We start from the raw sequence: 27,761 nt of genomic DNA on the forward strand, positions 1-27,761 counted from the left end.
TTTTTTAAGTTATGATACAGGCACATGCAAGGATATTATTAAACCACTAAACAAACAAAAATGCTCTAGGAAGATCATGGCCTGTGCAGTCAGGTAGACCTGGGCTCAAACCCCTTTCCTACCACATGATGAAATTCTTTAACTTCATTCAACTTGATATGGGGTAGAAATACGTATCCATAGAGTTGTTTGGAAAATTAAACAAGATAGTGGAAAAACAGTGTCTAGCCTAGGGCTGGCATAAAGGACTCGTTTAATAAATGGCAGTTATTAAACCTGGTTCCTGGGTTCAGGACTGTTTATACTCTGCAGCATATAAATAAGAATTCACTAGAAGCAATCAGAGACAGTAGGTAATTAAATCTTTAGCTTGTATTAGGACTGCAAGTGCTGGTAGAGCACTGGGGTGACTCTATTGATGCTGTTGATAAAACTTGGTGCTCTCTGGGGGCTGGCCCCATGGCCGACTGGTTAAGTTCGCGCGCTCTACTGCAGGCGGCCCAGTGTTTCCTTGGTTCGAATCCTGGGCGCAGACATGGCACTGCTCATCAAAACATGCTGAGGCAGCATCCCACATGCCACAACTAGAAGGACCCACAACGAAGAACATACAACTATGTACTGGGGGGCTTTGGGGAGAAAAAAGAAAAAAATAAAATCTTTAAAAAAAAAAACAAAAAACAAAAAACAAAACGTGGTGCTCTCTGACCTGCAATTTTCATTTTACAGATAAGAGTTGAAACAACTCAGGTTATTTGCCAGATTCTAGATAGAATTACTTAAAATGTTTGTGTTTTTCAATGAAAAAAATAAACTGACTGACAAAGCAGATAGTAAAAGCTTAAATAAGAAAAGCCCACTGTTCTCTCAGGGCATTAAAAAAGATATATAAGTACAAAGGTAACCAAAAGAACAAAAATATAAATCTTCCTAAATACCAAAGAAATTTCAAAAATGAAAGAGCAAAGAAAACAAATAGATACAGAAAAACAGAAACAATATCACATCATATAATTATAAAGCAAGATGGTTGGTTGAAATCAAACATACCAGTCACGTCAATAAATGTGAAATGGGCCTACCTCACCTATGAAAAGAAAAAGATTTGCAGTTGGCTCCACAAACAAGGCTGAACTATATGCTGTCTACAGACACAACTAACACTGAGTGATTCAGAAAATCAAATATCGAGGAAGAGGCAAAGTTAATCCAGGCAAATGGAAACAGTAAGAAAAAGAGGTAGGAATCCTCAGAGCAGGCATCATAGAAGGTAAGCCAAAGAGCATCAAAGTGCATAGAGGGAAAATCCTTAATGCTGAGGACCACAATTTAAAACGAAGATAACAGTTAAGAAAGGCCCCAAATGAAACTGCAGCCGCTTTTATAAGGCGAAAACTATAGGCAATGTAAGGAAATATACATAGCAATACAATAATAATAAGAGACTATAATATATCTTCTCAGCATAAAAACAGATTGGGTGGACAAAAGAAAGATTATAACAACAAAATTGATAAAGTAGATTTTATGAAAGTATACATACATTTAACATTATACCCTGATAATGGGGAATATATAACCTCTCAAGAGTATGTGGAATATTCACAAATATTGACCACATATCAGGTCACAAAGAAAACATCTATAAACTTCATAAGGTAAAAGGACTAAAAACAACACTCTGTACTCAATGTAATAAAACTAGAAATTATTAACAAGATCAAACCACAAAAAAGGCCTCCAACATGCAACTTTTTAAAGTGTCTTTTAACTCTTGAATAAAAAGGGAAATGAACTAAAAAGCCAGGTCAAAATGAACTGAAAAACCAGTTCAGAGAAAGGGAAATGAACTGAAAGCATAGAATTTCTTAACATAATAATAATAATATTAAAAGCACTATATATCAAAATCTATGAGATACAGTTAAAGCAGTAAGGGAAACCTATAGCCCTAACATTTTTATCAATGAAAATGAAAGAACAATAATAAATGAATTAAATTCTCTGCTCAATAAGCTATAAAAAACCCAACAAAACAAACAAAAAGAAAGCACAAGGAAAGACTCAAAAAAGATAAAAGTAGAAAGTAATGATGCGGGGAGTAGAAAAACAGTAGACCTAATTAACAAATGAAAATCCTAGGTTTTTAGAAAAAAATTGACAAAATAGACAAACCACTGGCTAATGAATTATGAAAATGGGGGATGATAAAGTACCAATATACAAAATAAGGAATGACAAGGTGGAAATAATATTAAACAGAAGAATTTTTTTTTTCTTTTTGAGGAAGATTAGCCCTGAGCTAACATCTGCCAATCCTCCTCTTTTTGCTGAGGAAGACTGGCCCTGAGCTAACATCCGTGCCCATCTTCCTCTACTTTATACATGGGACACCTGCCACAGCATGGTGTGCCAAGTGGTGCCATCTCCGCACCCAGGATCGGAACTGGCGAACCCCGGCGGCAAGAAGCAGAACATGAGAACTTAACTGCTGCGCCACTGGGCCACCCCCTTGAAGAAATTTTTAAAAGCACAAAAGACTACTTTGTAGATCTCTATCCAAATAAATCTGAAATTGTAATAAAGAATCTGACTCCATTGCTTGATGTTTGACTGCTAGCAGCTTTTTTTCTTCTTCTTTTCTGCCCAAAGCCTGCCAGTATGTAGTAGTATATTCCAGTTGCAGGTTCTCCTAGTTGAGCTGTATAGGACGCCACCTCAGCATGGCTTGATGAGCGGTGCCACGTCCACACCCAGGATCCAAACTGGTGAAACACTGGGCCACCGAAGCAGAGGACGAGAACTTAACCACTTGCCACAGGCCAGCCCCTACTAGCAGCTTTTAAGCTTCAACTGTCCCACTGCCCCTTTCTGCCTCACAGCAAGCAAGCTGATAAAAAAGCCCAGGTGCTCTGTCTTTTGGCACTGGTCAAACCACACCACACATACAAATCTCTATCCAAGCTCTATCTCCTAACCACCATAAAAACCTCAAGCTAATCTCTGTTCCTTCCTCTCTCAAGCCATTTTTGGCCAGGTTGCGTGGCTTGCTCTGCCCTCCCCAGAAAGCCTCATTATGCGAATAATAAGCCTTTTCACACCCTCTTGTTTGTGAGGTATTATCAGTCTCAACATCCAAACCAAATTTTTGGGTGGGGGTCCTGTGGGATGGCCACAACAGAAATCCTAGAGGAAATGGATAATTTCCTAGGAAAATACAATTTACAAAAACAGACCCATTTCCACAGAAGAAATAAATAAATTTATCAAAGAACCACCCCACAAATATGCTTCAAGCCCAGATGTTTTCACGAGAGAATTCTGCCCAAGCACGAACCTTAGATAGCCCACATGTTCCAAAAGTTGTTCCAGAGCACTGAAAAATAAAGGAAAACTGTGTAATTCTTGTTACGAAGAAAGTGGAATATTGATGCCTAAACTAAATATAGCCTAAGAGAATACAACTACAGACAAATGTCACTTACAAATATTGATGCAAAAGTACTTAAAAAAATATTAGCAAACATATGACAGCACCACATTAAGAAAATAATTCATGCCAAGTGGGGTTAACTCCAGGAATGCAAAGTTAAAAATACTAAGAAAATTCATTAAAACAATATATCAAATTAAACATAAGGGGAAAAAAACCGTAAGATTACCTCTATAGATGCTGAAAAGCCTCTAATAACATTCATTCCTGAAAGTGTTTCTCTTAATATGATTATATATATCTTGGTATTAAATCCAACAGTTACTTAATGGAGAAACACTAGAGACATTTCTACTAAGATTAAAAACAAGACAAAAATTTCCACTATCTCCACATCTAATCCACACTATACTGGAGGTATTAGCCAATGCAATTAGACAAGAGAAATCAAAAAAGAAGAAGTAAAATTATCTCTATTTGGAGATGATATGATAGGATGCCTGGAAAATCCCAGAGAATCAATGATAAAACCAACTTAAACAATAAAAGAATTCACTAAGACCGCCGGATGTAAAATGAATATACAAACATGAATAGCTTTCATATGCAAAAACAATGACCAATTAGAGGCTATAATGGTAGAGAAAACCTTGTTCATGATAGCAACAAAGAAGACCAGATATTTAGGATTAAACTTAACAAGAAATGTGCAAAACTTATTTGAGGAAAGCTTTAAAACACACTTGAAAGACATAAAATAGACTCAAAGAAATGGAAAGACACCCCTTGTTCCTGGATAAGATGATTCAACATGAAGATAGTTCTCCCCAAGTTAATTTATAAATTGAATGCAACCCCCTAGAATTGCCAACAAGCTTTTCTTATGGAGGTAAACACACTGATACAAAAAAATTACGTGGAAAACAAATATGCAGGAACAGTGGGGAAAACATTAAAAAAGAAAAACTCTGAGGGAGGAGCAACCCTACCTAAGATTAAACATACTCTAAAGCCTCCATAATGAAAACAATGGGGTACCAGCACATAAGTAGACAGGCAGACTTCAGTAGAATAAGTGTCCAGAATAGGTGCAAGTACATGCAGAAATTTAGTATATGATGAATGTGGCATCTTCATGAGGCAAAGATGAACTTTTTAATAAAAAGTGCTAGTACAACTGGTTAAACTTTTGGGAAAGATAAAGTTAGGTTCATATCTTACACAAGAATAAACCTTAAATGAATCAGGAGTCTAAATGAAAAAAAGAAAACCATACAGCTCTAGAAGAAAACACAAGTGAATTTCAGTACAACACAAGCATAGGGGGAAGGTTTTCTAACTATGATTCAAAATTCGAAAGCAATTTTTTTTAATTTGATTACATAAAAATTTTTAAAAACTTTTGCATGGCACAACTATCATAATCAAAGTCAAAAGACAACCAGCAAGCTAAGAGAAAATATTTACAAATGTTACAGGTATAGTCCTTATATTTTTTTTAAAAAACTCTTAAAAATTGTGTGAAAAAAAGCCAAAACTATGCAAAAGATATGAACAGAAAATTTATAGTAAAAGGTAGTTTATAAATGGACCTTAAACATATGAAATTAAAGAATGAATTAGTACACTGAGATACTATAAGACTGGTGAAGATTAAAAAGTTAACCACACATCTCATTGGTGAGGTTCCATGGAAAGAGGCACTCTTCTGCATTGGGTTGGGAATGCAAACTGGTACCACACGTTTGAAGGGGTGTCGGGCAATATCTAACAAAAATACACTGGCATTCATTTTTACCCAGCAATCCTATGTCTAAGAATTTACCCTGAAGGTATATCTCCAACAATATGAAAATACACATGCATGAGATGATTCATTGCAGACTTGTTTATAATTGCAAAATACTGGAAATAACCTAAACACTCTTACATAGGAGACTATTTGCATAAAGTATGGCCTATTTACAAAATGAAGCACTTACAAAACTATAAAAAAGAATATAATTTCTAGAAATTTTTATCAAGTTTTCTTATAATAAAGAAGCAAAGTGTGATGCTGAGATGACCTAGAAGCATTAACATTCCAGTAGCAACCAGCATCCCTAGTGTTCAGATCTTGGTTTAAAAAGAAAGCAGAGCCCTTTAAAGAAATGATTCTAGAGCTGGGGCAGAGAAAATACAATGTAAACCTGGAACATCTTGCTGTGCCAGACAGTAAGGAAGTGCTCTAACAATGATAGTGATATGCCAGAAAGACACAGGAAGCCCACATAAGGATGGTCCCACTGCCCAAACCTGGAACAATTTGAGCAGCAAAATAGTAATAACAATAACGTATTATAACCCATAGAATAAAATAAAAATAGATGAGCCCATACTGACATAAATAAATGGAAAAATGGGGGAAATATTTTCTTCATTAGAATGTCAAATAGGAAATGTAAGTAATATGAAAAAACTAGAAAATCACCATTTGGTGACCATCATAGTAATAATTAATTCAAGCAAGGATCATCAATGGATGCTCAAACCAGTAAATGAAAGTTTGATAAGAAACAGAATATTAAAATATTCTTAAAAGTATTTCACCAAAAGATACTAATTATAGAGGACAAAACAGTAACTTGACAGTGGAAAATCAGACAGATGTCTCCTCACCAGGTGATCCAAGTTAAGAGCAAGAGTAAAGGGTAAAGGAACAAATAGATATCATGTGCCTCCTGATATGATGTACTGAGAAAACAAAATTACTTTTAGTATTTGTTTCAAAAATGAATAAAGTGAACCTAATCACAAAGAAACAGAAGATAAACTGCTATAGGAGAAATGTTTTAAGGTATAATCATGATTCATACAGATATAAAATGAACACATGTTAAAGACTTTATTTATCTCATTAATGACAGAACCAGTAAAATATTATAGCCTGTTGGGAGAACCCAAAGTATCACTCACATACAGTCAGATAAGGAATACTAGAATGAATTCACGAATAGATATAAAAACTGGCAGAACTGGTTAATAGCAAGGAGCAAAAATCCACTGCATTTTACTACACACAATCTGTGATTTCTATGGACAAGAATCATTTACACTGCTTCAGTTTTCTATGATCTACAGAGCTGTAAAAGAGCTTGAATATAACGAAAAGCTCAGAGCCATGTGGAAATCAGATAACCTGGAGAAGCATGCCAGGTAATTTCTGGTTCTCCTTGGAGATACCCAGTAATCTTTCGGTCCATTTCAATATCTTTCACAATTTTTTCCTACAACCCAAATTGAGGGATATTCTATAAAATAACTGGTCATGAAATACAAAGAAAGACTGAGGAACTGTTCCACAAATAAAAAAAGGTTAAAAAGACAACAACTAAATGCAACATGTGTCCTAGATTGGATCCGGACCAAGAAAAAAATTATTGTTTTTTTGCTATAAAGGATAGTAGTGGGATAATTGGTGGTGCTTGAGGTCTGTCAATTAGATAATGTTGTATCAACATTAATTTCCTGATTTTTTTTTTTTTTTTAAGATTTTATTTTTTCCTTTTTCTCCCCAAAGCCCCCCGGTACATAGTTGTATATTCTTCGATGTGGGTCCTTCTAGTTGTGGCATGTGGGATGCTGCCTCAGCGTGGTTTGATGAGCAGTGTCATGTCCGCGCCCAGGATTCGAACCAACGAAACACTGGGCCGCCTGCAGCGGAGCGCACGAACTTAACCGCTCGGCCACGGGGCCAGCCCCCTTAATTTCCTGATTTTGATCATTGTATTCTGGTTATGTTAGAAAATGTCCTTGTTTCTAGAAAACACCCTTCAGTATTTAAGGTTAAAGAAGTATCATGCCTTCAACTTAATCTCAAACTGTTCAGGAAAAATTGTATAACAGAAAGAGATAGAGAATGATAAAGGAAATATGGTAAAATGTTAACATTTGAGGAATGTGGGAAAAGAGTAGACAGTAATTTTTTTTTCTGTAAGCCTAAAATTATTTCAAAATAAAAAATTCTTTTTAAAAAGAAACATTTAGTGATGCTATACCAAGTACACTAGTTGGAAAGGAGATTAATAATCATCCTTGGCCTCTAGGAATATAAAAGTCTGTCAGAACAGAAAGAAGGTAAGCCAAAAAACACAGTACAGAGTGATAATAGAGTGATAAACCAGAAAAATATACTCCTTTAGGAGCACAGAGAAAAGCTACTTAGCCCCTATAGGGGAGAATGTGAGGGGTAAGATAAATCCAGAAGGGGGAGAATAAGTGAGAGAAGGCTCCTCAAAGAGGCAATAAAGTGAATTTTAAAGGATGATGTCTGACAAGTGGGATGGGGTGAAGCATTCTAGGCAGATGAAATGCCTTTTGGCCCAGCATGCTGCATTCAGAAAATTCCAATTAGGGTTTTAAATGCATCAGAAGAGAAAAATGGGAGAGGAGGCTGGTGGTAATCAAGCCCCAGATCTTAAAGGGCCTTATTTACCATGTTGAGGAATCTGGCTTTTAACACATAGGCAATGGATATGAGCAGGTGTTTAAGGATGCAGTAATAATATTGATTTCACTTGAAAAAGCTCACTGGGAGGTGTACGGAAGATGGGTCATAGGAAGGCAAAGCAGAAAAAAGGAAATCTAAAAGGAGGCCATTGTAGTCAACCTAGAGAGAAATGCTGAGAGTACCTTGGTGGTGGAGATAGAAAGGAAGGGTGAAAGTTAAATTAAGGTAATATTAAGAAAGTCAAATCCACAGGATCTGTTGACCAATTAGGATGTGGGAAAGAGAGAGAAGCATATGACCACTCCCAGTTTGCTGGCTTACGTCAGAAACACTACTTGCCTCAATAGCGGCTAATGTTGCTTCTGCCTGTGAAAATCATATTCTGACAAAATTCAAGTTCTCCTGAACTTGAATCCTTATTAATTTGCTTTTATAAGCACCACAAACAAAAGCAAGATGAAGTGCTAAAAGCAGAGTTAGAATAAGTCTCCTTAAATGTGTCTTAATAAAAGGATTTTGAGTGACCAAATTTTCTGATATTTCCTCAGGCTACCTCAGAGAGGCAGGATGTTCGTGTCTTGTTATGACTGCCCCATCACCAAGAGGTTTACCAGATGACATGCCTGCCTTTGAAATTCAAACGCATAGAGGCTCTAAAAGGAAACAAGGAAAGTATTTTTCTCTAAGAATAGAAAGAAATGACGTGCAGTGTTTTTCTAAACTTCACACCTAATCCTCTAATTCTTGCCATAACTGGGGGAGTAGCTGTAATTTTACCACTTTGGGCTGGTCACCAGCAAGACTCCATCTCTGAAAATGTAGTCACTTAAAGTATTCCCTCCCAAAAGAGTACAACAAGCATTTTCAATTTGAAAATAAGAGCTCCTACAAAGATCACATTGTTAAAGGCAGAATTGGCCAAAATATCACCACACAAATTGCTGAATCTGGTGCTCTGAATACTCTTTTGACTTAAGATTTTTTTTTAACAGCAGCTTTAGTAACAGAACTTGAGCAACAAAATTACCGTAGTGAACGAAATGGATTTTACTGTAAGGACCAATTCTCAGAGGACCCTTGGATGACTATGGTAACTGCAGAGATGAAAGAATTAAAATTTCAGGAGACAAGACATGTATCTTTAGTTTGCCCTTATGACCTTAGGCAAGCCTCCTACCCTATCTGTGCTTCTGTTTTCTCTTCAATATCAGGATAACCAGTCGTGGCATTACAGAAAATATTCATTTTTCATACTAATTTAACCATCATTGGTTGTTAATATCTATTTTTATAGTGAAAGGGATCAGAATATGCCGCTCTAAAATATGCTGTTTGGCATAAAGATTATTTCAACCTGAAGGCAATTAAGAAGCAGCAGACATAGGAGCTCTCTTCCCTCCCGCTATCTGCCTAAAAACAGCGCATAAATTTCCCTTTGTGAAGTAGTCTCTCCTCCCCTCTCCCACACCAAGAGATAACTCTTATCACTGGCGACCTCACTGACTAGACTCTGTATAAACAAACCTTTCTAAAATAACCCTTACTTTCTATTAATTTCCCCCATATAGCCACCTTCCCACAATTTACCACCCCAGAAGCCCAAACCCCTTTCCTTTGTCTAATCACTTCTCACAATTTATCATCCTTTGTTAAAACGCTATGTAAATTCTCAAACACTACTACTTCTTTGGGTTTTCACTTCTTTTCTGTGAAGCTGCCACGTGCATGTGAAATAAACCTTTTCTCATGTTGATCTTTTGTTAGTTTAATTCACAGGCCCCAGCTACTAAACCTAACAGGGTAGAGGAAAAGTTTTCCTCTTCTAAAAGGGTAACTTACATGAGTTGTTCTATGCCTCCCTTTCCTCAACTACAAATTGAGAATAATAATAGAACTGCAAAGGTTTGTTTTGAGAATTTTATAAAACATGCAATAATTATTTTATTATTATAACTGTTATATTTGAGAATTTAATATATGTTAAAATGGCATTTCAAAGTATGGATAATTGTCACTGAGGGAGGAGGGGGAATTGTAATCCTTACTTTGCTCTTTCCATCACAATAAATTTCTCCTAGATTGGAAACTCAAATGTAAAAATGAAACAATAATTATATTAGAGGTCTTAGAAAATAAATTATGGTGGTGAAAATAAAAATAGTAGATGTGCTGAATAGTAGAATAAAGCATTGAAGAAAAAATTAATGAGCAAGAAGATAAAGCTGAGGGAAACTAGAAATTAAGGCCAAAATTATGATTATTTATTTATTTATTTTGGTGAGGAAGATTGGCCCTGAGGTAACATCTGTTGTCAGTCTTCCTCTTTTTGCTTGAGGCAGATTCTCACTGAGCTAACATCTATGTCAATCCTCTTCTGTTTTATATGGGATGCCACCAGAGCGTGGCTTGATAAGCAGCGCTAGGTCTGCACCCAGGATCTGAACCTGCAAACCCCACGCCACCAAAGAGGAGTGCACAAACTTAACCACCATGCTGATGGGCCAGCCCCCAAATTACAATTATTTAGAAAATAAAAATGAAGGATTTATACGTCAAAACTTATGAGAAGCAACTATAATGGTACTCAGAGAAAATTTTCTAGCCTTCAATGAACATAAAAAAACAAGAAACAATGAAAATAAATGAAGTAAGCATATAACACAAGAACTAGCAAAAAAAAAAACCAATAAAGAAATTAGAAGAAGTGAATTAAAAGATAAAAGCAGAATTTAACGAACTAGGGGAAAAATAGTAGATTTGGCCAAAAGAAATTACAAACTCATTCTTTGATAAAAGCAATAATACAGAAAAAACTTTTCTGAGTCTCATTATGTAAAATCAATATTAGAAATAAGAGACAACTATAAATCTCCAAAGAGATTTTTATAAATTTTAACCTGGACAAAATGGATGATTTTTCTAGCAAAACACAAATTTCTAAAAATTGACAGAAAAAAGAAACAGAAAAAGTAGTCAGGCCCAGAAAATGTTATGAGTTAGCTCTGTCGGATCTTAAAGAAAGATGATCCTTTGTTTTTATAAATGGTTCTAACAACAGAAGCTGTGGAAAGGCTTCCTATCTCATTTTAGGAGGCCAATATAACCCAGATGTTAAAACTTAACAATAGCCCCCAAAAGCAAACTATAGGCTACTCTCCCTTGTGAAAATAGATAGAAAAAGTCTAAATGAAATATTGGTAAATTTAATCCAACATACAATATTTTACAATATGTGTGACCAAATAGAGTTTATTCCAGGAATATGGAAATAGTATTGGGAAATATGTTGATCAAAATGCATTATTCTAACAGAATAAAAGGGAAAAGCTGTATAACTCCATGATCTTCTCAAAATATGAAAAAAATTATAAAATTCAATAGCCATTCCCTGACTTTTTAAAATAAAACTTAGAATTAAAAAAAAACAAGCTCCTGACATGCTAGAAAAGAAGGAAATGTCCTTAATTTAATAAAGGTTATTTACCAGAAACAGCAAACACCAGATTTGATGACAAAATGTTGGAAGCCTTCCCATTAAAATCAGAATCAAGACAAAGATGCTATATTTGTAAAATATAAAATGTCTACACAAAAAAATCATAAAGTTCAAAGAAAAGTGCTAGACTGGGAATAATATACATAAAACAACAAATAGTTTATGTCCAACAATACATACATTCATACAAAAAATACATACATACATAAAGAGCTCTTAAAAACTAACAAGAAATAGACAATCTAATAGCATCTTTCCTTGCAGGGCCATTTGACAGAAACTATCAAAATTTTAAATGTTTATTACCTTTGACCCTCATTCCATTTCAATGAATGAGCTTAAAGAAACCTTCACAAAAATGCTTAAAGAAATATGTACAAAGAAGTTTACTGGAGCATTGTTTGTAAAAGTGAAAAACTGGACACTTAAGTGTACACTCTAATGGTTGACTGGTAAAATAAATAATGGTATTCATATTGTGAAATACTCTTAGTCCTTAAAAACAGTGAAATCAATCTGTATAGAGTGATAGGCCAGGATCTCTGAGAAATATTAAGTGAAGAAAAGCAAGTGGCAGAAAAACAAATACGATTCCACTTAACATGAACATGATATCATTTTTATAAAAAAATGGCAACAATGATATTATAATGATATTATAAGGATAAAATGATACTATAAGGATACTACAAGGATACAAACCAAATGGATAACATCTAAGAAGGGAAGTAAGAATTGGCAGCACAGGATAGCAATCAGAGACTATAGTGAGGAAAGGAATTTAGGGATTTTCAGGCTTTAGTGAATATACTTTTAAATAATCTAAATCTTTCATATTAAGGATGTGTTCATATGCACCATTATTCATAGACCCAAAAGATGGAAACAACCCAAATGTCCAACTGATAAAGGGATAAACAAAATGTGGTATATTCATACAATGGAATATTATTCAACCATAAAAAGGAATGACATGCTGATAACATGTTACAACACGGATGAACTTTGAAAACATTACATTAAGTGAAAGAAGCCAGTCACAAAAACCCATATATTATATGATTCCATTTATTTGAAATGTCCAGAATAAGCAAATCTATAGAGACAGAAAGTACATTAGTGGTTGTTTAGAGCTAGGGGTCGGAGCAAGAGGTGAGAGCTTAAAGGATGCAGGATTCTTTTGGGGATGATGAAAATGTTCTAACTCTGATTATGTTGATGGTGGCACAAGCCTGTGAATACAGTAAAAACCATTTAATTGTAAACTTTAAACATGTGAACTGTATGGTATGTGAATTATATATCAATAAAGCTGTTACAAAAAATAATAATAATTCAACAATTTAAAACTTAAAGAGAAGGAAAAGAGAAGAGACACCACTGCTAAGAATGCAAAGAAAGCTAGAACAGTGGAATTTGAAGTCGTCTTACAGTACAGGGAGCATGCAAGACTGGGATGCAGGAAAAAAAAATTACAACTTCTATTTCTATTTGACTTTTATATAAAAAGAATAAAAAAGAAATTAAGTTTACTAAAATGGTATAATGTGGTTGACTAGCGCCTTTACTCAGAGGATCACGTGTCCTGTGACATTGAAGGGGCATCCTAGAGAAAGAGCAGGAATCCCACAAGACTGCCCTGGGGGCGTTCAGGCATTTTTTTCCTCTTTCAGCATAGGTGGATTTACAAACTATCTAGATTTAACTGAAGGCTCCCCTGCTAAAATGAGTAAGTGGCTGAAGCACTGCTTGAGGCTAATACTTGGATTGCATGCACAAGCGAAAAACAAGAAAATGGCAGAGTGCACACTTCTCTGACTACCGTTATGATCTCTTCTGTGGCTAGCACCGAACAATAGATATTAACAAGAAATATTTATTGCACTAGTGAACAATGCAGAAGTCATACAAGGCAAGGAACAACTTTAAGGAAATTTAGTAAACAATTCTTCACTTTTGGTACATGTTACCACCATTTCCTCTCCTCTGCAGGGTAACTACAGAAATATTGAGCATTGTGAGCAAACTCACATAAAATGGAAACAAGAAATTTATACATGGACATGTTTTATGTAAAAGACTAAGCTACAAGGGGCCAGATTATTTTCACGTAACAAATTTCTCATGAATCTTATTTGAAGCATGTCTTCAACAATGTGTCCTAATTCATTCAAATATACAAGGACAACAGTACTATGCAAGGACCTCCAGAAAATAGAGACATCCAGAGACATTCACAAGTAGTCTAACGTTGTGCTGGTCTCCATCGTCAAAAACTTTCTTTCTGATAACGAAAGATCTACTGTTTGCTGGCATAAGTGTGAAAAAGTACTTGCAACTTTTAGTAAGTTCTGATATTGTCAACTGTCACATGGCAGTCATAAACCAGGAAGTTGGGAGAGCTTGAGGACTTAATATTAGAGAAAAAAGTTAACAGGAGGAAAAACGTAAAAATTAGAAACAGCAAGCGGGGAGAGAAGCCAGAAAAGCTGTAGCACTAATAGGTACCTTAGAGACTTCATTCTGAGATTTCAGTCCTATGTCAGAACGAAGTATTTCTACAAAGTATCAGCAAGATGCCCTCAAATGAAATGATCTTCCGCTAGGTATCAATAAGCCATTAGTTATTCTGTAGCTAGGTACTGGGAGCATATTAAGTCCCTAAGTGACAATTCATAGATTCCATGATTTAAAAGGATGCAGAGACTAAGGGTAGTTTTGTTTGTTTGGTTTTTTTTTTTTTTTTTTTTTTTGCGTGTTTGATTGTTTTCGATGAATATTGTAGAAAGGGGACTTTAAAAAGCTGCTGGTAGGCAAGACAAAACGAGAATGGGTTTGGCCATTTCTGCTAAAGCCCGGCAGAAAGAGTGCACCACCTTCAGCAAGAACGGGAGAAGGATCTGCGTGAATAACGCAAAACACACAACCCCTGGTAGGAGTCAAGATGGACAGTGTTTGCGGCGTGGTCTTTCTTGCAAGCCCAGCCATGCGGCCTCATAACATCCCAAGGATTCTGTCGGCTGCCGGACGGGCGCCAAAGCAGCGCCCCAGTGCAGAGCCAAAGGCCCTGGACACTATCTGCACTCAGCCAACCCAGGCGATTCCAAAGCGCGGCATCTCCTCTCCCCCACCTGGGATATTCTGCCACCTGGACTCGACGCGTGGCAGGGCCTTCCGTAGCCATATTTCGTAGATCCTTCTTTCTGCAGTTTCAACTGGCGAAACAAGGCTCTCGAGGTAATCACGAGACGTCTGAGGCAGGAGTCCTTTCTTCCGGGCGACACCAGCCCTCACCCTGCGGAAATCCTGTCGCTTCGCTGAGGTGGCTGCTTCCAGTCGGCCCCGCCTCCGACTCCTCCTCCCCGGGCTCGGGGCCTCCGCGCCCTCCAGGCAGCTGGCAGGTACAGGCACCGTGCTGCTCGGAGCTCCGCGACCTGGGACTCGCAGGAGCCCCCGCGCCGCGCGCGTGCGAATCTGACTGCGGAGGTTTGCTTTCTGCGCCCTGGGGTTGTCTGAGTACAGAGTTGTAAGCTGGCACCTCACGTTCCTTTTTTTTTTTTTTTAAGTTTGGGGTTTTTTTCTTAAATGACTAGAAGCTACTCCTCCAAATAACACTAAAATATTTAGTTACTGCTTCTTATGTGGATTATTTCAAAATCAAGCAGTATAAAATTGATGCACTTGATTTAAATATATTTGCATTTATTTCCAGAATAGAGGCATTGGTGGGCTTTCCTAGAGCACAATTATTAACAGTGAAAAGAAGAAAATACGTGTCTTCAAACTCCAAGAACCCTTTGTATCCAGTTCAACCCCTTCATTTTTCAGTTACCTAGAGAAATCCCAGATGCTTTACCTGAAGAAGCACACCAGCCCCACCCCATCACTCTACTGTTACTGTTTTCTTTCCTTCGTAGTTCTCACAAATTCTGCATATTTTTAAAAAATATATATATTTGTTGTCTGTCTCACCACCTCCACCATCACAGCCACTAGAAGGTAATCAGTTTGGGGGTAGGAACTGTATATCTCCAGCACCTAGAACAGTACCTGGCAGACTGGTTTTTAATCAATGTGTAAGATGAACTGAATGAATGACTGAAAGGTGAAATGACTTCCCTAAGGTCATTTTACTAACTGGTAGCAAAATTTGAATTAAACTTCAGGTCTATTAACTCACTAGTGCACTTTGCACCTCAGAATGGTGAGATTAAACCCAAGTGAAGCCAGCTAGCAATACACCTATCCCAGGGTTTCCTAATTAAGGAAGTTTGGGCCAACATGCCCAACACACTAGGTGTAGCAGCATAACTCAATGAGATTCAATAAGTTGCCTCTCCAGAATTTGTATATGTATATGTAGAGGAAGAGGAGAGAGGAGATGAAGGCTTAAGCATGAATTGACAATAGGAAAGTGTAATTAAAGGGTTGCAGCCCCTTGGCACTGCCTTGGGTTATTATTGTAAAGGAAACATCATGGAAAGAAAGTTACTCTGGTCTCAGGGCTACTTTCTCACTATTATTTCAGTCCTTCCTAACCACTTTCTAATGAAGCAATTATATCTTTTTTTCTTTTGAACCCCAATAAATCGCAGTATGGTGCTTATTGTGGTTTACTCTTGAGTAAAGGGAGGCATAATGTCACTTCTGAAATAGGTCTGAATGGAAAGAGAACCTAAATGAGAAAAAATGTAAAAGTTTTAGGCACATCAGTAAATATAGAAAAGGAAAGATTATTTTTTAAATTCAGATATGTTTCTAAGATATCCTTTTATGGTCATTTAGAAAATAACAATTTTGAAGCTTTGAAAATATTGTTTTTTAAAAATAGTCCCAAACAAACTCATTTTATACAATACTTTAAAAAGTGAACACAATGACTATGGAAACTTGGTTTCATAAAAAACTATTTCCTGTTTGAATGTGTATTTAATGACCAAATATTAACTTTGATAAATGAAACCTGGTGGCAAATCATTAATTTGAATCTTAGATACATTCCTATTGCAGTCTCAACAAAACTGATACAGACTGGAAAGCACCTTATAGAGCAACAAGGAGAATGCCCTTTGTTGAAATGTGGCCCAAGGTGAAAGAGTAAGGGAACAGTGGGGCTGGAATTAAAACCCACGGCTCTAGACCCCCAGGCCAGCCCACTTCTGAAGGTGTCACCTTTGATGAGACCCCAGTAAAGTATGCTTAAAAACAAATTATTGAAACAATTAGTAATTTTTGTGCCCGAATTAAAATGTGTATATTATGATTTTTATAAAACATCACTCTTCTAATCACCTCTTCTCAAACTACTAGAGAACCCTAATAAAAACCAAAAAACAAAACTAGCATTACTTCCTTATACTATCTTCCTTACGCCAGGCCTCTCTTGCTCAGTAAGCATTTTAGATAAATTATTAATATCTCTTTAAATCTTCCCAACAATCCTTATGAAGTAGAAAACTACTGTTCCTTTGTCAATTTTAAGATATTCCTTTGGTTCTTATTAGACATACCTGATAGTGAAAATGTTTAACATCTAAATTTTACAATATTTTTATTTTCACAAATCTTGAACCTCTCAGTTCTTTATTTTTTGCATATGGGCACACTTACAATAAGGTTTAGAGTCTAAATTATAAAACTAACATAGTATTTCACAATAGATTCTTAAACAGAAACCTAATTAATAAACTTAACATTGTTTCTTCTCCACAGATATTAGTTTCTGTTCAAACTGTTGTAGCAAACAAAACAAATCAAACACCAAAATGAAACAAAACAAGAACTCGATCCAAAGCAAAAGTAACAGCATGGGCATTAGAGTCACACAGACCTGGCTAACTCCTACTTGTTTAAGTTTTAGCTTAAAAATCACTTCCTCTGGGAAATTTTCCCTGTTCCCTGTCCCCACCTCTGCCTTGAAAACTAAATCTTTTAGACCATAGATCATTTTTCTGTGGTTTAGTCTATGCAACTTCTGGAAAATATTTCCTGTCGACTTATAATAAAAAAATGTTGTTCACAACTGGGAGAATCTACTTCAGTGACTGACTTTGGCTATTTTCCCATTACAGCAAATAATACATTATACTTCTTTAATGTCTTCTTTATAATGATGCCATGTTCCTTATTCATCAGTATAAGTATAGAATAGATACATCTCTCTAGTATATAATCATTTAAATAAAGGCAAAAGATAAGCTCATGATTCAGAGAAATATATACTTTTGTAGTTAAATATACATGCTAATCTTTTATAAATCAATATGAAAGGAAAAAGAATTGTCTGTGCTGTGCAAAAATGCCTTAACAGAATACAGGTTGTTTTGCAAAGTGAAAAACAACCACTAAAGCTCTAAGCACCCTCTTCTTCCCCAGTCATAGCAAATTATCACACCAGTGATAACCATCCAATGTTGCCCATCTCAATAAAGGAGTTATGATTACTATCTTAAGCAATTGTTTTGTTTTGTTTTGTTTTTTGTTTGGAATATATTTGCAAGGGATCTCAGGTGACTGGCATAATTCAAAGATTTATTTTTCTAGGAAAACAATTGGAATAGTCAATACAACTTATAACATCTAAGCATGTTGCATTCTATAGAAAAAAGATCTTTAAAAACTTTTGGGGCAGGCCCAGTTGTGCAGCGGTTAAGTTTGCACATTTTGCTTTGGCAGCCCAGGGTTTGCCGGTTTGGATCCCGGGTGTGGACATGGCACCCCTTGGCAAGCCATGCTGTGGCAGGCGTCCCACATATAACGTAGAGGAAGGTGGGCACAGATGTTAGCTCAGGGCTGATCTTCCTCAAAAAAACAAAAAACAAAAAAAGAAAAAAACTTTTGATTCTAAAAGCAATCCATAAAAGTAAATCTAAGCCATAATGCATCAGTTATAATACTCATCCAGAATCCAGAGCCTGGAAGTCTCACACTAAGTCCTTAATTGAGGGTAGGGATGAGGGTGGGGACAGTAGATTGGGGTGGAGAAAAGATAGGTGCAGATTCTGATAAATAGGCAAACACCGGAGGAAGTGGAGAAAAAGCTCTGGTTTAAAAGGAGTCAGGGCTGGCCCCGTGGCCGAGTGGTTAGGTTCGCGCGCTCCACTCCAGGCGGCCCAGTGTTTCGTTGGTTTGAATCCTGGGTGCGGACATGGCACTGCTCATCAGGCCACGCTGAGGCAGCGTCCCACATGCCACAACTAGAAGGACCCACAACGAAGAATATGCAGCTATGTGCTGGGGGGCTTTGGGGAGAAAAAGGAAAAAAATAAAATCTTTAAAAAAAATAAAATAAAATAAAAGGAGTCAAAAGGGGGGAACAGGAGTCTCTGGAATCTAAAGCCAATTCTGTCAAATAGCAGAAGTCTGACGGTCTCCAAGACGAAAAGGAGGTTGCATGGGAAATAGCATAGGGAGTGCAGTGACAGCATTCCTATGAACAAATTGTTGGTGTCAATTGTCATTTGAGGACTGTCTCTGCTCTTTTAGTTCACAGGGGAATCATGGGAGGATTAAGGCAAAATACACTTAAAGAACTTATAGATTTCAGTAAAGAAAAGAAACAAAGACAATTTTGGAATTACAGTATAATTGTGTCAGGTCCCTCCTTTGCATCTACACCATACATCTTACTGAAAAGTGAGTTCATTTCACAAAAGTAGGGAAGTATGGTCACCATTTTGCGTAGGAATAAAAACAACTGGGAATTAGATACCAAAAAGGCAAATAATAATATTGCTAAAATTGTGTAACTGCATTTTTACAAGGTCAAAGTCAACATAAGGAACGAAAACTCCTAAGCAGGCCTAATCATCCTCTGTTTGCATATTCCTCCTATGGTAATTTTAGAGATGAGAGATATAGTTGTGGTATAGAGCATTCTGAAGGTTAGTATGAGTAGCTGATTGAATTAAGATGATACGTTTATTGAGTACTTTATAAGCACCATGGATTTACATACATCATTTTATCTAATCTGAGAAGACTGAGGCAGATTAAAAGGAGAACTAACTAGGCAAGGGCATCAATCTAAAAGGTGGAAACGTAATGAGATCATGCAAACTGCATTTATCAGAACTATCAGGAAGGAATGGGTATTAAATGTAGGTAGAAATATCATTCTGATAAGTCACTTCAGTTGGTTGGTTAGATCAAGAGATATGCTCCAACAACAGCAGGTAGTCACCAATTTGTCTTTAAAAGGGAGAAAATTCCTTCTCTGAGTGCAGTATATAATTGATGCTACAACTGAATTGCACGAGATAATGTTGTGCTGTTTATTCCCCATTTGACTTCTGGATCCATTCTTCACCCTTCTCTATCCTCCTGGAGGCTGATCTCTATGGACTGTACCTGGGCTCCTTTACCCTCTGGCTTCTGGTTAGGGTTGGTCACTGGCAGGATATTAGAGTGCAATGGAACAGAGAAGTTGAGGTATCTATTCCCCCCCCCCCCACCACCACACCTTTGCTATAGTTGTAGCAGTAGCTGTGTTTCTCTACAACTATGGCTGCTATTGGGAGCCATCTTCCAGGGCTCCCATTCTTGCTGGTCTCTAGTAAAACCATTTCCTCCCTTTGCCCCTTCAAGCCTTCAGGAGGTGGCAATTATTTCCAGTCTGTTGCTAATCTCTGGGTGTTTCACCATCCTTGTTGGTTCCCTCTTTGTTAAACTCTTTTCAGTTAACCCTCCTGAGTATACCATAAATTTCCTGCCCAGATCTTGACTAATGCAAAAGGAGTCCTCCTTTTCTGCCCTTCTCACATATAGTGTTCAGCCTCTCTAAATAAGTGTAGTAAAAAAAATTTTTACAGATGATCAGTCTGAAAGGATGCCAAATCATGAGCCTGCTTGGGGTAACCATATGTCTCAGTCTAGGGCAGTGAGGAGTCACTAATGCTAGAGTTTACTTAAACACAACATATTTTCATTGAGCATTTTCTATAGGCAAGGCACATGCTGAATTTCATGGGATTCAGAGGTAAGTAAGATAGTTGTGTCCTCAAGGATCTTTCAGTTTAATACAGATTAAATACAAAATAATCATAATGCAGGGTAACATAAAATTATCAAAAATATACTTTTAAAAGGTCAAATTATGTTGGGAATTAAGTGGTCAATTCTTTTTGACAAAGCTTGAATTTGTCAAGACAAATTCAATAGGGAATGGATCATTTTTTAAACAAATAATACTGGAACAATTTGATATCCATATGTAGAAAAAAATAAACCTTCACATTTACCCCACACTATACACAAAAACTAAACTTGAAATGGGTCATAGACCTAAATGTAACAGTTAAAACCATATAAAACTTCTAGAAGAAAACTAAAAAGAAATCTTAGTGCTCTTGGTGTGGCAAATATTCCTTAAATACAACATAAAAAACATAAAGAACTCTTACAACTCAATAGTAATAAGAAGAATAACCCAATTTAAAAATGGGTAAAAGAATTGAAGAGCTATTTCACCAAAGAAGATACATGGATAATAAATATACACACGAAAAGATATTCAACATTAGTCATTAAGAAAAGGCAAATTAAAACCACAATGATGTAACACTACACTCCTGCTAAAGTGGCTAAAATTCAAACAACTGACCACACTATGTGTTGACAAGGATGTGGTGCAACTATAACTCTCGTACATTGCTGGTGGATATGCAAAATGGTAAAAGCACTTAGGAAAACAACTTGAGAGTTTCTTAAAAAGTTAAACATACATCTACCATATGATCCAGCCATTCCACTACTAGGTATTTACCTGTATTCATATCTATTGCTGCATAAAAATATTACCACAAACTTAGCGGTATAAAACAATACACATTGATTATCTCAGTTTCTGTGCTTCAGGAGTCAGGGCATGGTTGAGCAGGGTCCTCTGCTTTAGGCTCTCACAAAGTCTTATCTGGGGCTCAACTGGGAAAGTATTTCCCCAGTTTCCAAGAGCACATGGCTGTTAGCAGCATTCAGCTCCTTATGGGTTGTCAGACTGAAGGCTACAGTTTCTTGCTGGCTGGTGGCCACATGCCACCCTCAGCTTCTTGCCACCTAGTCCTTCACAACATGGCCACTTGCTTTCTCAAAGCCAGAAAGGGAGATAGAATCTCTCCCAGAAAACAGGTTTACAATTTTGTGTAATGATGTAATCATGTACACATAATCATGCATATCATCTTTGCTGTATCTAATTGGGTAAATGCAAGGCACATTAATTTGTCAATTATACCTCAATAAAGCTGAAGAAAAAAGAAAAGCAAGTCACAGGTCCCACCAACACTCAAGGGGGAAAGGATTATCCAAGAGTACGGATAATGAAGAGACCAACTTAGAGTCTGATCACAACATTACTCAAGAGAAATGAAACATATGCCCACACAAAAACTCGTACACAAATATTCTTAGCAGCTTTATTTGCATTAGCCCCAAACTGAAAAAACTCAAATATGCATCAACAGGTGAATGGATAACTTGTGGTATATCCATACAATGGAACAGTGAGCAATAAAGAGAAACAACCAGTTGATACATGCAACAACATGGATGAATCTCAAAATAATTATACGGAGTGAAAGAAGCTGGGCAAAAGAGACTACACACTGTAATATTCATTTATGTAAAATTCCAGAAAATGTAAACTAATGTGTAGTGTCAAAAAGTAGATCAGTGGTTGCCTGGGAGAAGACAGATTACCAATAAGGAAACTTCTGCAGTGATAAATATGTTCATTATCTTGTCCGTGATGATGGTTTCACAGGTATATACGTATGTTAAAATTCATCAAATTGAGCTATAATAATCTTAATATTTAAGTATGTGCAGTTTGATGTACCTCGATAAAGCTGCTAAATTATACCTCAATAAAGCTTTTTAAAATACATATTTTTTTCAAACATAGGATCTACTTTTTGCAAAGGCACCATGTCACATCGATGCACCCTGTTAAAATAATTTTGTTTTTATTATTTACCATTGAATACAACTGATGTCAAGAAAAAGAGAATATCATAATTGCGCAAAGTATTCAGGATAGGCTATGTGAAAGAGGTGACATTAAAATGGACTTTTAAGGATGGAAAAGGTTTTGATGTGTATAAATAGTTAGAAGGGTATTCCCTGCACAGAAAGGTTAATTAACATGTTTATTTATTAAACACACATTCATTAGCACTTCTGTACCCAAGCAGTATGCTAAACACTGTGAAGACCTTTTTAACAGCTCTTAGCAAATTTCCAGACTGGGTTTATTAAATTTGGAGATGGCCAAGGATATTATACTCAAAATTTAGCTGCAGTTTTCCTAGTATTCCTAGGCACTGGCTTACTTGAGTAATTCTTTTCCCATAGTAGGAATAAGGAATTATATTAAAAAACAGCAAATTATATAAATAAACTCAATGAAAATCAACATGCAGTTTTATACATGTGATCAATACACATGGTCAATAGATAATTTCAAAAGTGCTATATTGACTAAAAAGCAAAACTAAGTAGTTCTGATTATTCTGAGCAAATAAATCTCAACCACCTCAGGATTCTATTTTCTCTTCTGAAGACTTACAGATTCCTGGTAGAGTAACCATGTGATTTATTGTCAAAATGGATGCTGATATTTATTTTGGGACAACAGTACTAAACCAGAGCAGTCCCAGGCAAACTGGGATGTATAGCCACCCCAGTCAGAGGGAGCTTTTGTTTTGTTTTAAGGTTACAAGTACAGATTTCTGAGCTATACCCCAGACATACTGAATCAGAATCTCTGGAGTCAGATTTGGGAATTTATAACCTAGTGAATTGCCATGGTTGGGAAGCCTTGGACTCTAACGTGATATCATCAAAGGCTCTTCCAATTCTAAAATTCTGTTTAATAAGGGAATTTTGAATATGGACTGGATATTAGTTAATAACAGGGAATTATTTCCTTAGCATAATAATGATGTGATAACATAAGCGAATGTCCTTATTTTTAGGAACTACACATAGCTGCATTTAAGAGTGATGTCATGATATCTGCATCTTACTTTCAATTGATTCCGGCAATACATACACACACAAATAAAGTTGATAGTGGGTATACACATAGTTCACTGAACTATTCTTTCAATTTTTCTGTGTGTTTGAAATTTTTCATAATAAAATGTTGGGAGGAAAAGACTATTACGGAAAAATTTTGTTTATAGGTAGACAGTATTATTGTTATAAATACGACTTCTAACAACTATGACCAAAAAGATGGCAATTCATGTGATTATTAAAAAATCCAGCCTGTAATTCCTCTTCTTAGACTTTGTCCTAAGAAAAAATAAAGTGACAAAGATATTTGCTGCAGAGCTATTTAAAAGTGTTGTTTTTGCAATATTCTAAATGTACAATAATGGCATGCTTAAGTAAATTACGGTGCATTGGTACATTCAACGGAGGGATTATTATGCAACCATTAAAATGATCATTTTCAAAAATATATTGCATACATTGGCCTATACTGTTACGTAACTAAGTGCAAAAAGAATCCGAAATTATACCTGTGCTATAACTATACAAAATTTGTGGATTCAAGTGAACAGACCTGGAAGTTTATATGGAAAATGCTAACAGTTTGAAAAGCAGTTTTTTCCCCTTTATTTCAATCTGTTATTTTCATTTCGAATTCTAATGATTAATAATAATGCATTTTTAAAAAACCAGTTGTTAACTGTTACCTTAATTTGGTCCCAAAGGCAATTAAAGGTCAGTTTATAATTCGTTGAACAACTGAATAAGACGTTAGGCCTCTCAAATGATTGATGCTTAACTAATTTGGGATATCCACATAGTCGTTTTGCCGACTACAAACATCACGTGTAAACCATGCTGCTGAAAAGGTCTCCAAACACAGGAAAACTCACCGCATGGGTGGGCTAAACGCACACAGATAATCATGGCAGAAATAATACTACCTGTCATATAAGACGGGCATGTCAGCCTTATCTCCGCGAAAGGCTTCTCGTCCTAGGCTGCCTCTTACTTTCACCAGAACGAAATGGTTCCAGAGGCCCAGGCAAGGGAGGGGACTGTTCCCTTGCCCGGGAGGCTGGAAACTGTTCGATGTGAGCGCAAGGTTTCCAAGGCCCTTCCGCTGAGAGCCGCGGCACTCGACGATTCCCCAGTTGCTAGGTTTGGTTGCTAAGGCACCAACCGTCTCGCAGGAAGAGGGCGTTGGTGCACTCCCTTTTGGCGTCGTAGCGAATCCTCTCGATGGCGAGTGCATTTGTTCCGGGGGGACACTTTCAGCTCCTCTGAGAGCGACGGGAAGACGAGGAGAAGCTGGGAGTGACGCCTCTGAGCCGCGGAGGATTGTGGGAGGAGGTTGTCTCCAATTTCTCCTCCGCCTCTCCCCCTCCCGGCCAAGATGTCTGACATGGAGGATGATTTCATGTGCGATGATGAGGAGGACTACGACCTGGTGAGGCGCAGGGAAGGGAACTCTGGGGCTGGAGTTGCTGTCTGGCTTTAGGGGCCGGGGCTGGGGCGAGCGCGGCCTCTCCCTGTGGAACATGTGCTCCTTCCAGCCTCTCCCGGTGCAGTGACAGCACGGGTTTCCCTCCTCCCCCTTCCCGCACCGGGCCCGGGCCCTGATTCTCCAGCATGGGGGAGGGGAGGGTAGAGGAGGCAGCGAGGGGGCTCCCGAGCGCTGCGTTTCAAGTCCGAGCGCCTCCTCCGTTTACAGGGGCACCCCTGGCCTCCGAGGTCCGGTTCTCCGTGCCTCCTCCCTCCTCCCCACCGCGCGAGCCGCCTCGGGGACCGCGCAGCGGTCTAGGCCCCGGCTCTGCCCTCTCGGGCCCAGCCTTCCGGGCCCCTCTTCTGCACACTTGAACTGAGCGGGTGCCAAGTGCTGGGAGAAGGGCCTGAAAACTGGGGGGGCCTTACTGCTCCCGGGCCTGACGGCGAAACGCCACTTGGGAGTCTCCTGGAAACATAGATTAATTAGTCTCGTCCGGGGTCCGTTTTGGTTTAAGGTAAAGGTGCAGTGGAGAACTCAGAGCAAGGATAGGTGAAAAAAAGTAGTTGAACTGCTTGTTTGGTTTAAAGAGAAAAGCTGAGGAGGAGGTTTTGCTTTTTTTAAATTGGGCCGGGAGGGAGGGGGATTATAAGGAGATTGGCCCAATGGCTTTTTTTCTTGACTTTGAAATTTCCCAGTATTCAAAGTTTAAAATGTCAACAGTGTAGAAATAAACGAATTTATGTAGCTGAATGGTGATTTTTAAAGAACCAAGGTTTAATTTATGAACGGATTTACAGGTTTTTAAAAAAATTCACTAACATTTCAGGTTGCTATTCAAAAACATTATCGGCGTGGAAATTAAGAAGAATTATCTGGACCAAGAATTGGTGTCAACTTTGTTTTTTATTTGGGGGGCGTTTTTGTGCATGGTTCTTATATATTATGGTGATGCTGCATTATCATAAAGTTGTGAAGCAGATCCTTAGGGAAGTCTGGCTCATCTTATATTTTAAGTGCTAGAGCTTCTCAAGATATTAATATATGGTTTTGAGTTAGTGTAAAACTTCTTTGTATAATCGGTTCCAATTAATCTTTACATTTTAAAAGAAGGCACATTTGCAAAAGGGAGAGGGGAATGCTTGCTATTACCTGAAAGTCATAGTAGAGGTTTTGAGAATTCTTAAAGCTAGTTGTAGAGTTTTGCTAATAGTTATGATTGCTGCCTTACAGTTTAGTTTGTGCAAACCAAGCCGGTTGTAGGCAGTGCCTTCAGTGCGTTAAGAGTGTGTCACTTGTGTTATCTTGTGCATTTTTCTTTATTGCATGTTTATTTATATTACAGGTACTTTTCTAACTATGAAAGTATTTCTTTTAAATATGTCTGTATACTTAGTTTGTGTTTTAAAATGTTTCTGCTAATCTCTTTCCTAAGCAATAGTGTATTGAATACTTAGTACTATGATTAACTTGAAAAGCATCATTGAGAATGTCATGTAGGAATGGCAGTGTGAATCTTACTGTCCCATGAAGTACTCAGTTAATTTTTGTGAAAATTTTAAGTAAATGTGTTTAATTTGGCTATGTTTCTCCAGCCTTTTAGGGGCCTACGCTACATGTCCAATCTATAAAGTTTAATTTTTTTTTTATTTCTTAACCAAAAAAACTAAGTTTTTACATTATACTACTACATAATTCAGTGAAAAATTTTCCCCCAGTATTCTGTTAAATAGTCCTCTCTCCCCCTATGTCTCTTTTAGGTAAATACCATTCTGGATTTCCAGTCAGATGTCAAGTAGTGAAAGTTTTTATGCTCCGTTTACTAATAGTTAAACTCTTTTGGTGGTGTAAAATTTATTTAGTAATTTATTTGTTACTTCGTTAGTTAATTTCCTTAAACCATTATATGTTAAAAAAAAAAAAAAAAGATTAAGAGCTGGTTACCATTTCATGCTTACATATTGCCAAAAGAGAATGTGGTTGTTACTTGCCAGAGCCATTTTTTGAGTCTTTTGTTTGTTTCTTAGGATTTAAAGTGTCAACAGAATTGACCTGCTGTTTCAGGGAAACTTCCTTTTTTATTAAAAATGTGTTGTTTGTTGGAAAATTTGCAATCACCTCATTTTAGTCAAAATGTTAATTCGAGCCATGAGTATTTCTAACCACATGTATATTCAGCATATTTTTAATAGGTTGTCTGTTGATAAATTTTTTTTTAAAGATTTTATTTTATTTATTTATTTATTTTTTCCTTTTTCTCCCCAAAGACCCCCCGTACATAGTTGTATATTCTTAGTTGTGGCATGTGGGACACCGCCTCAGCGTGGTTTGATGAGCAGTGCCATGTCTGCGCCCAGGATTCAAACAAACGAAACACTGGGCCGCCTGCAGTGGAGCGTGTGGACTTAACCATTGGGCCATGGGGCCAGCCCCTCTGTTGATAAATTTTAATACATTAAGTCACGTTTTGTTTTTGCCCAATCTAGTGTAAATAGGTAGGTAGGATACTACCACAAAAAGTAAAAATTTGTTTCTGAAACCATGCTGTTTTTATCCAAGAAAGTCAATAATGATTTGTGCCCAGGATCTGAAAGGAAAGGGAAACCACTTGGTTAAAAAAAGAAGAAACAAATGTGAAAGAAATTCAATATGCTTGACCTTTTATTTCTAAGATCTTTTTGATTTTTATTAGAGGCAGAAACAGGTATTTCCTAAGCACAGGAATTTATGTAGTGGTGAATGGAGAAGTAGGAGATGATACTGGTTTTAATCTGATGCTAATTTTACAGATTTTTAGATTATTTGCAGGTCTGATAATGCTAAATAATAACTATAGTGCCATTCATTAAGTTAATAAGGCTGT

General features: G+C 37.0%; 2 protein-coding genes across 7 annotated transcripts in view; one reads left to right on the plus strand and one right to left on the minus strand.

The window, feature by feature from the left end:
* GALK2 (galactokinase 2) overlaps window positions 1-25,206 on the minus strand; it is a 120,166-nt gene extending 94,960 nt beyond the window's left edge. The window contains exon 1 of one of the 5 annotated variants that reach the window (XR_011528529.1): window positions 24,357-25,190. Coding sequence is in view for 3 of the 5 variants with exons in the window: in XM_008521515.2 (XP_008519737.2) it covers window positions 24,357-24,955 (599 nt within the window). In the remaining 2 variants the exon portion in view is untranslated. Of the gene's footprint in view, window positions 1-3,337; window positions 3,372-14,549; window positions 14,931-24,356 lie in introns of those variants that run through there. The other 4 variants (XM_008521515.2, XM_008521513.2, XM_008521514.2 and 1 more) reach the window with 4 other exon arrangements.
* The window catches only part of COPS2 (COP9 signalosome subunit 2), a 29,196-nt gene continuing 26,196 nt past the window's right edge, over window positions 24,762-27,761 (plus strand). The window contains exon 1 of one of the 2 annotated variants that reach the window (XM_070581062.1): window positions 24,762-24,862. The gene's annotated coding sequence lies outside the window, so the exon portion shown is untranslated. The remainder of the gene's footprint in view (window positions 24,863-27,761) is intronic. The other variant, XM_070581074.1, reaches the window with a different exon arrangement.

This window comes from Equus przewalskii, chromosome 1, assembly GCF_037783145.1.
Source record: "Equus przewalskii isolate Varuska chromosome 1, EquPr2, whole genome shotgun sequence".
Lineage (NCBI taxonomy): Eukaryota > Metazoa > Chordata > Mammalia > Perissodactyla > Equidae > Equus > Equus przewalskii.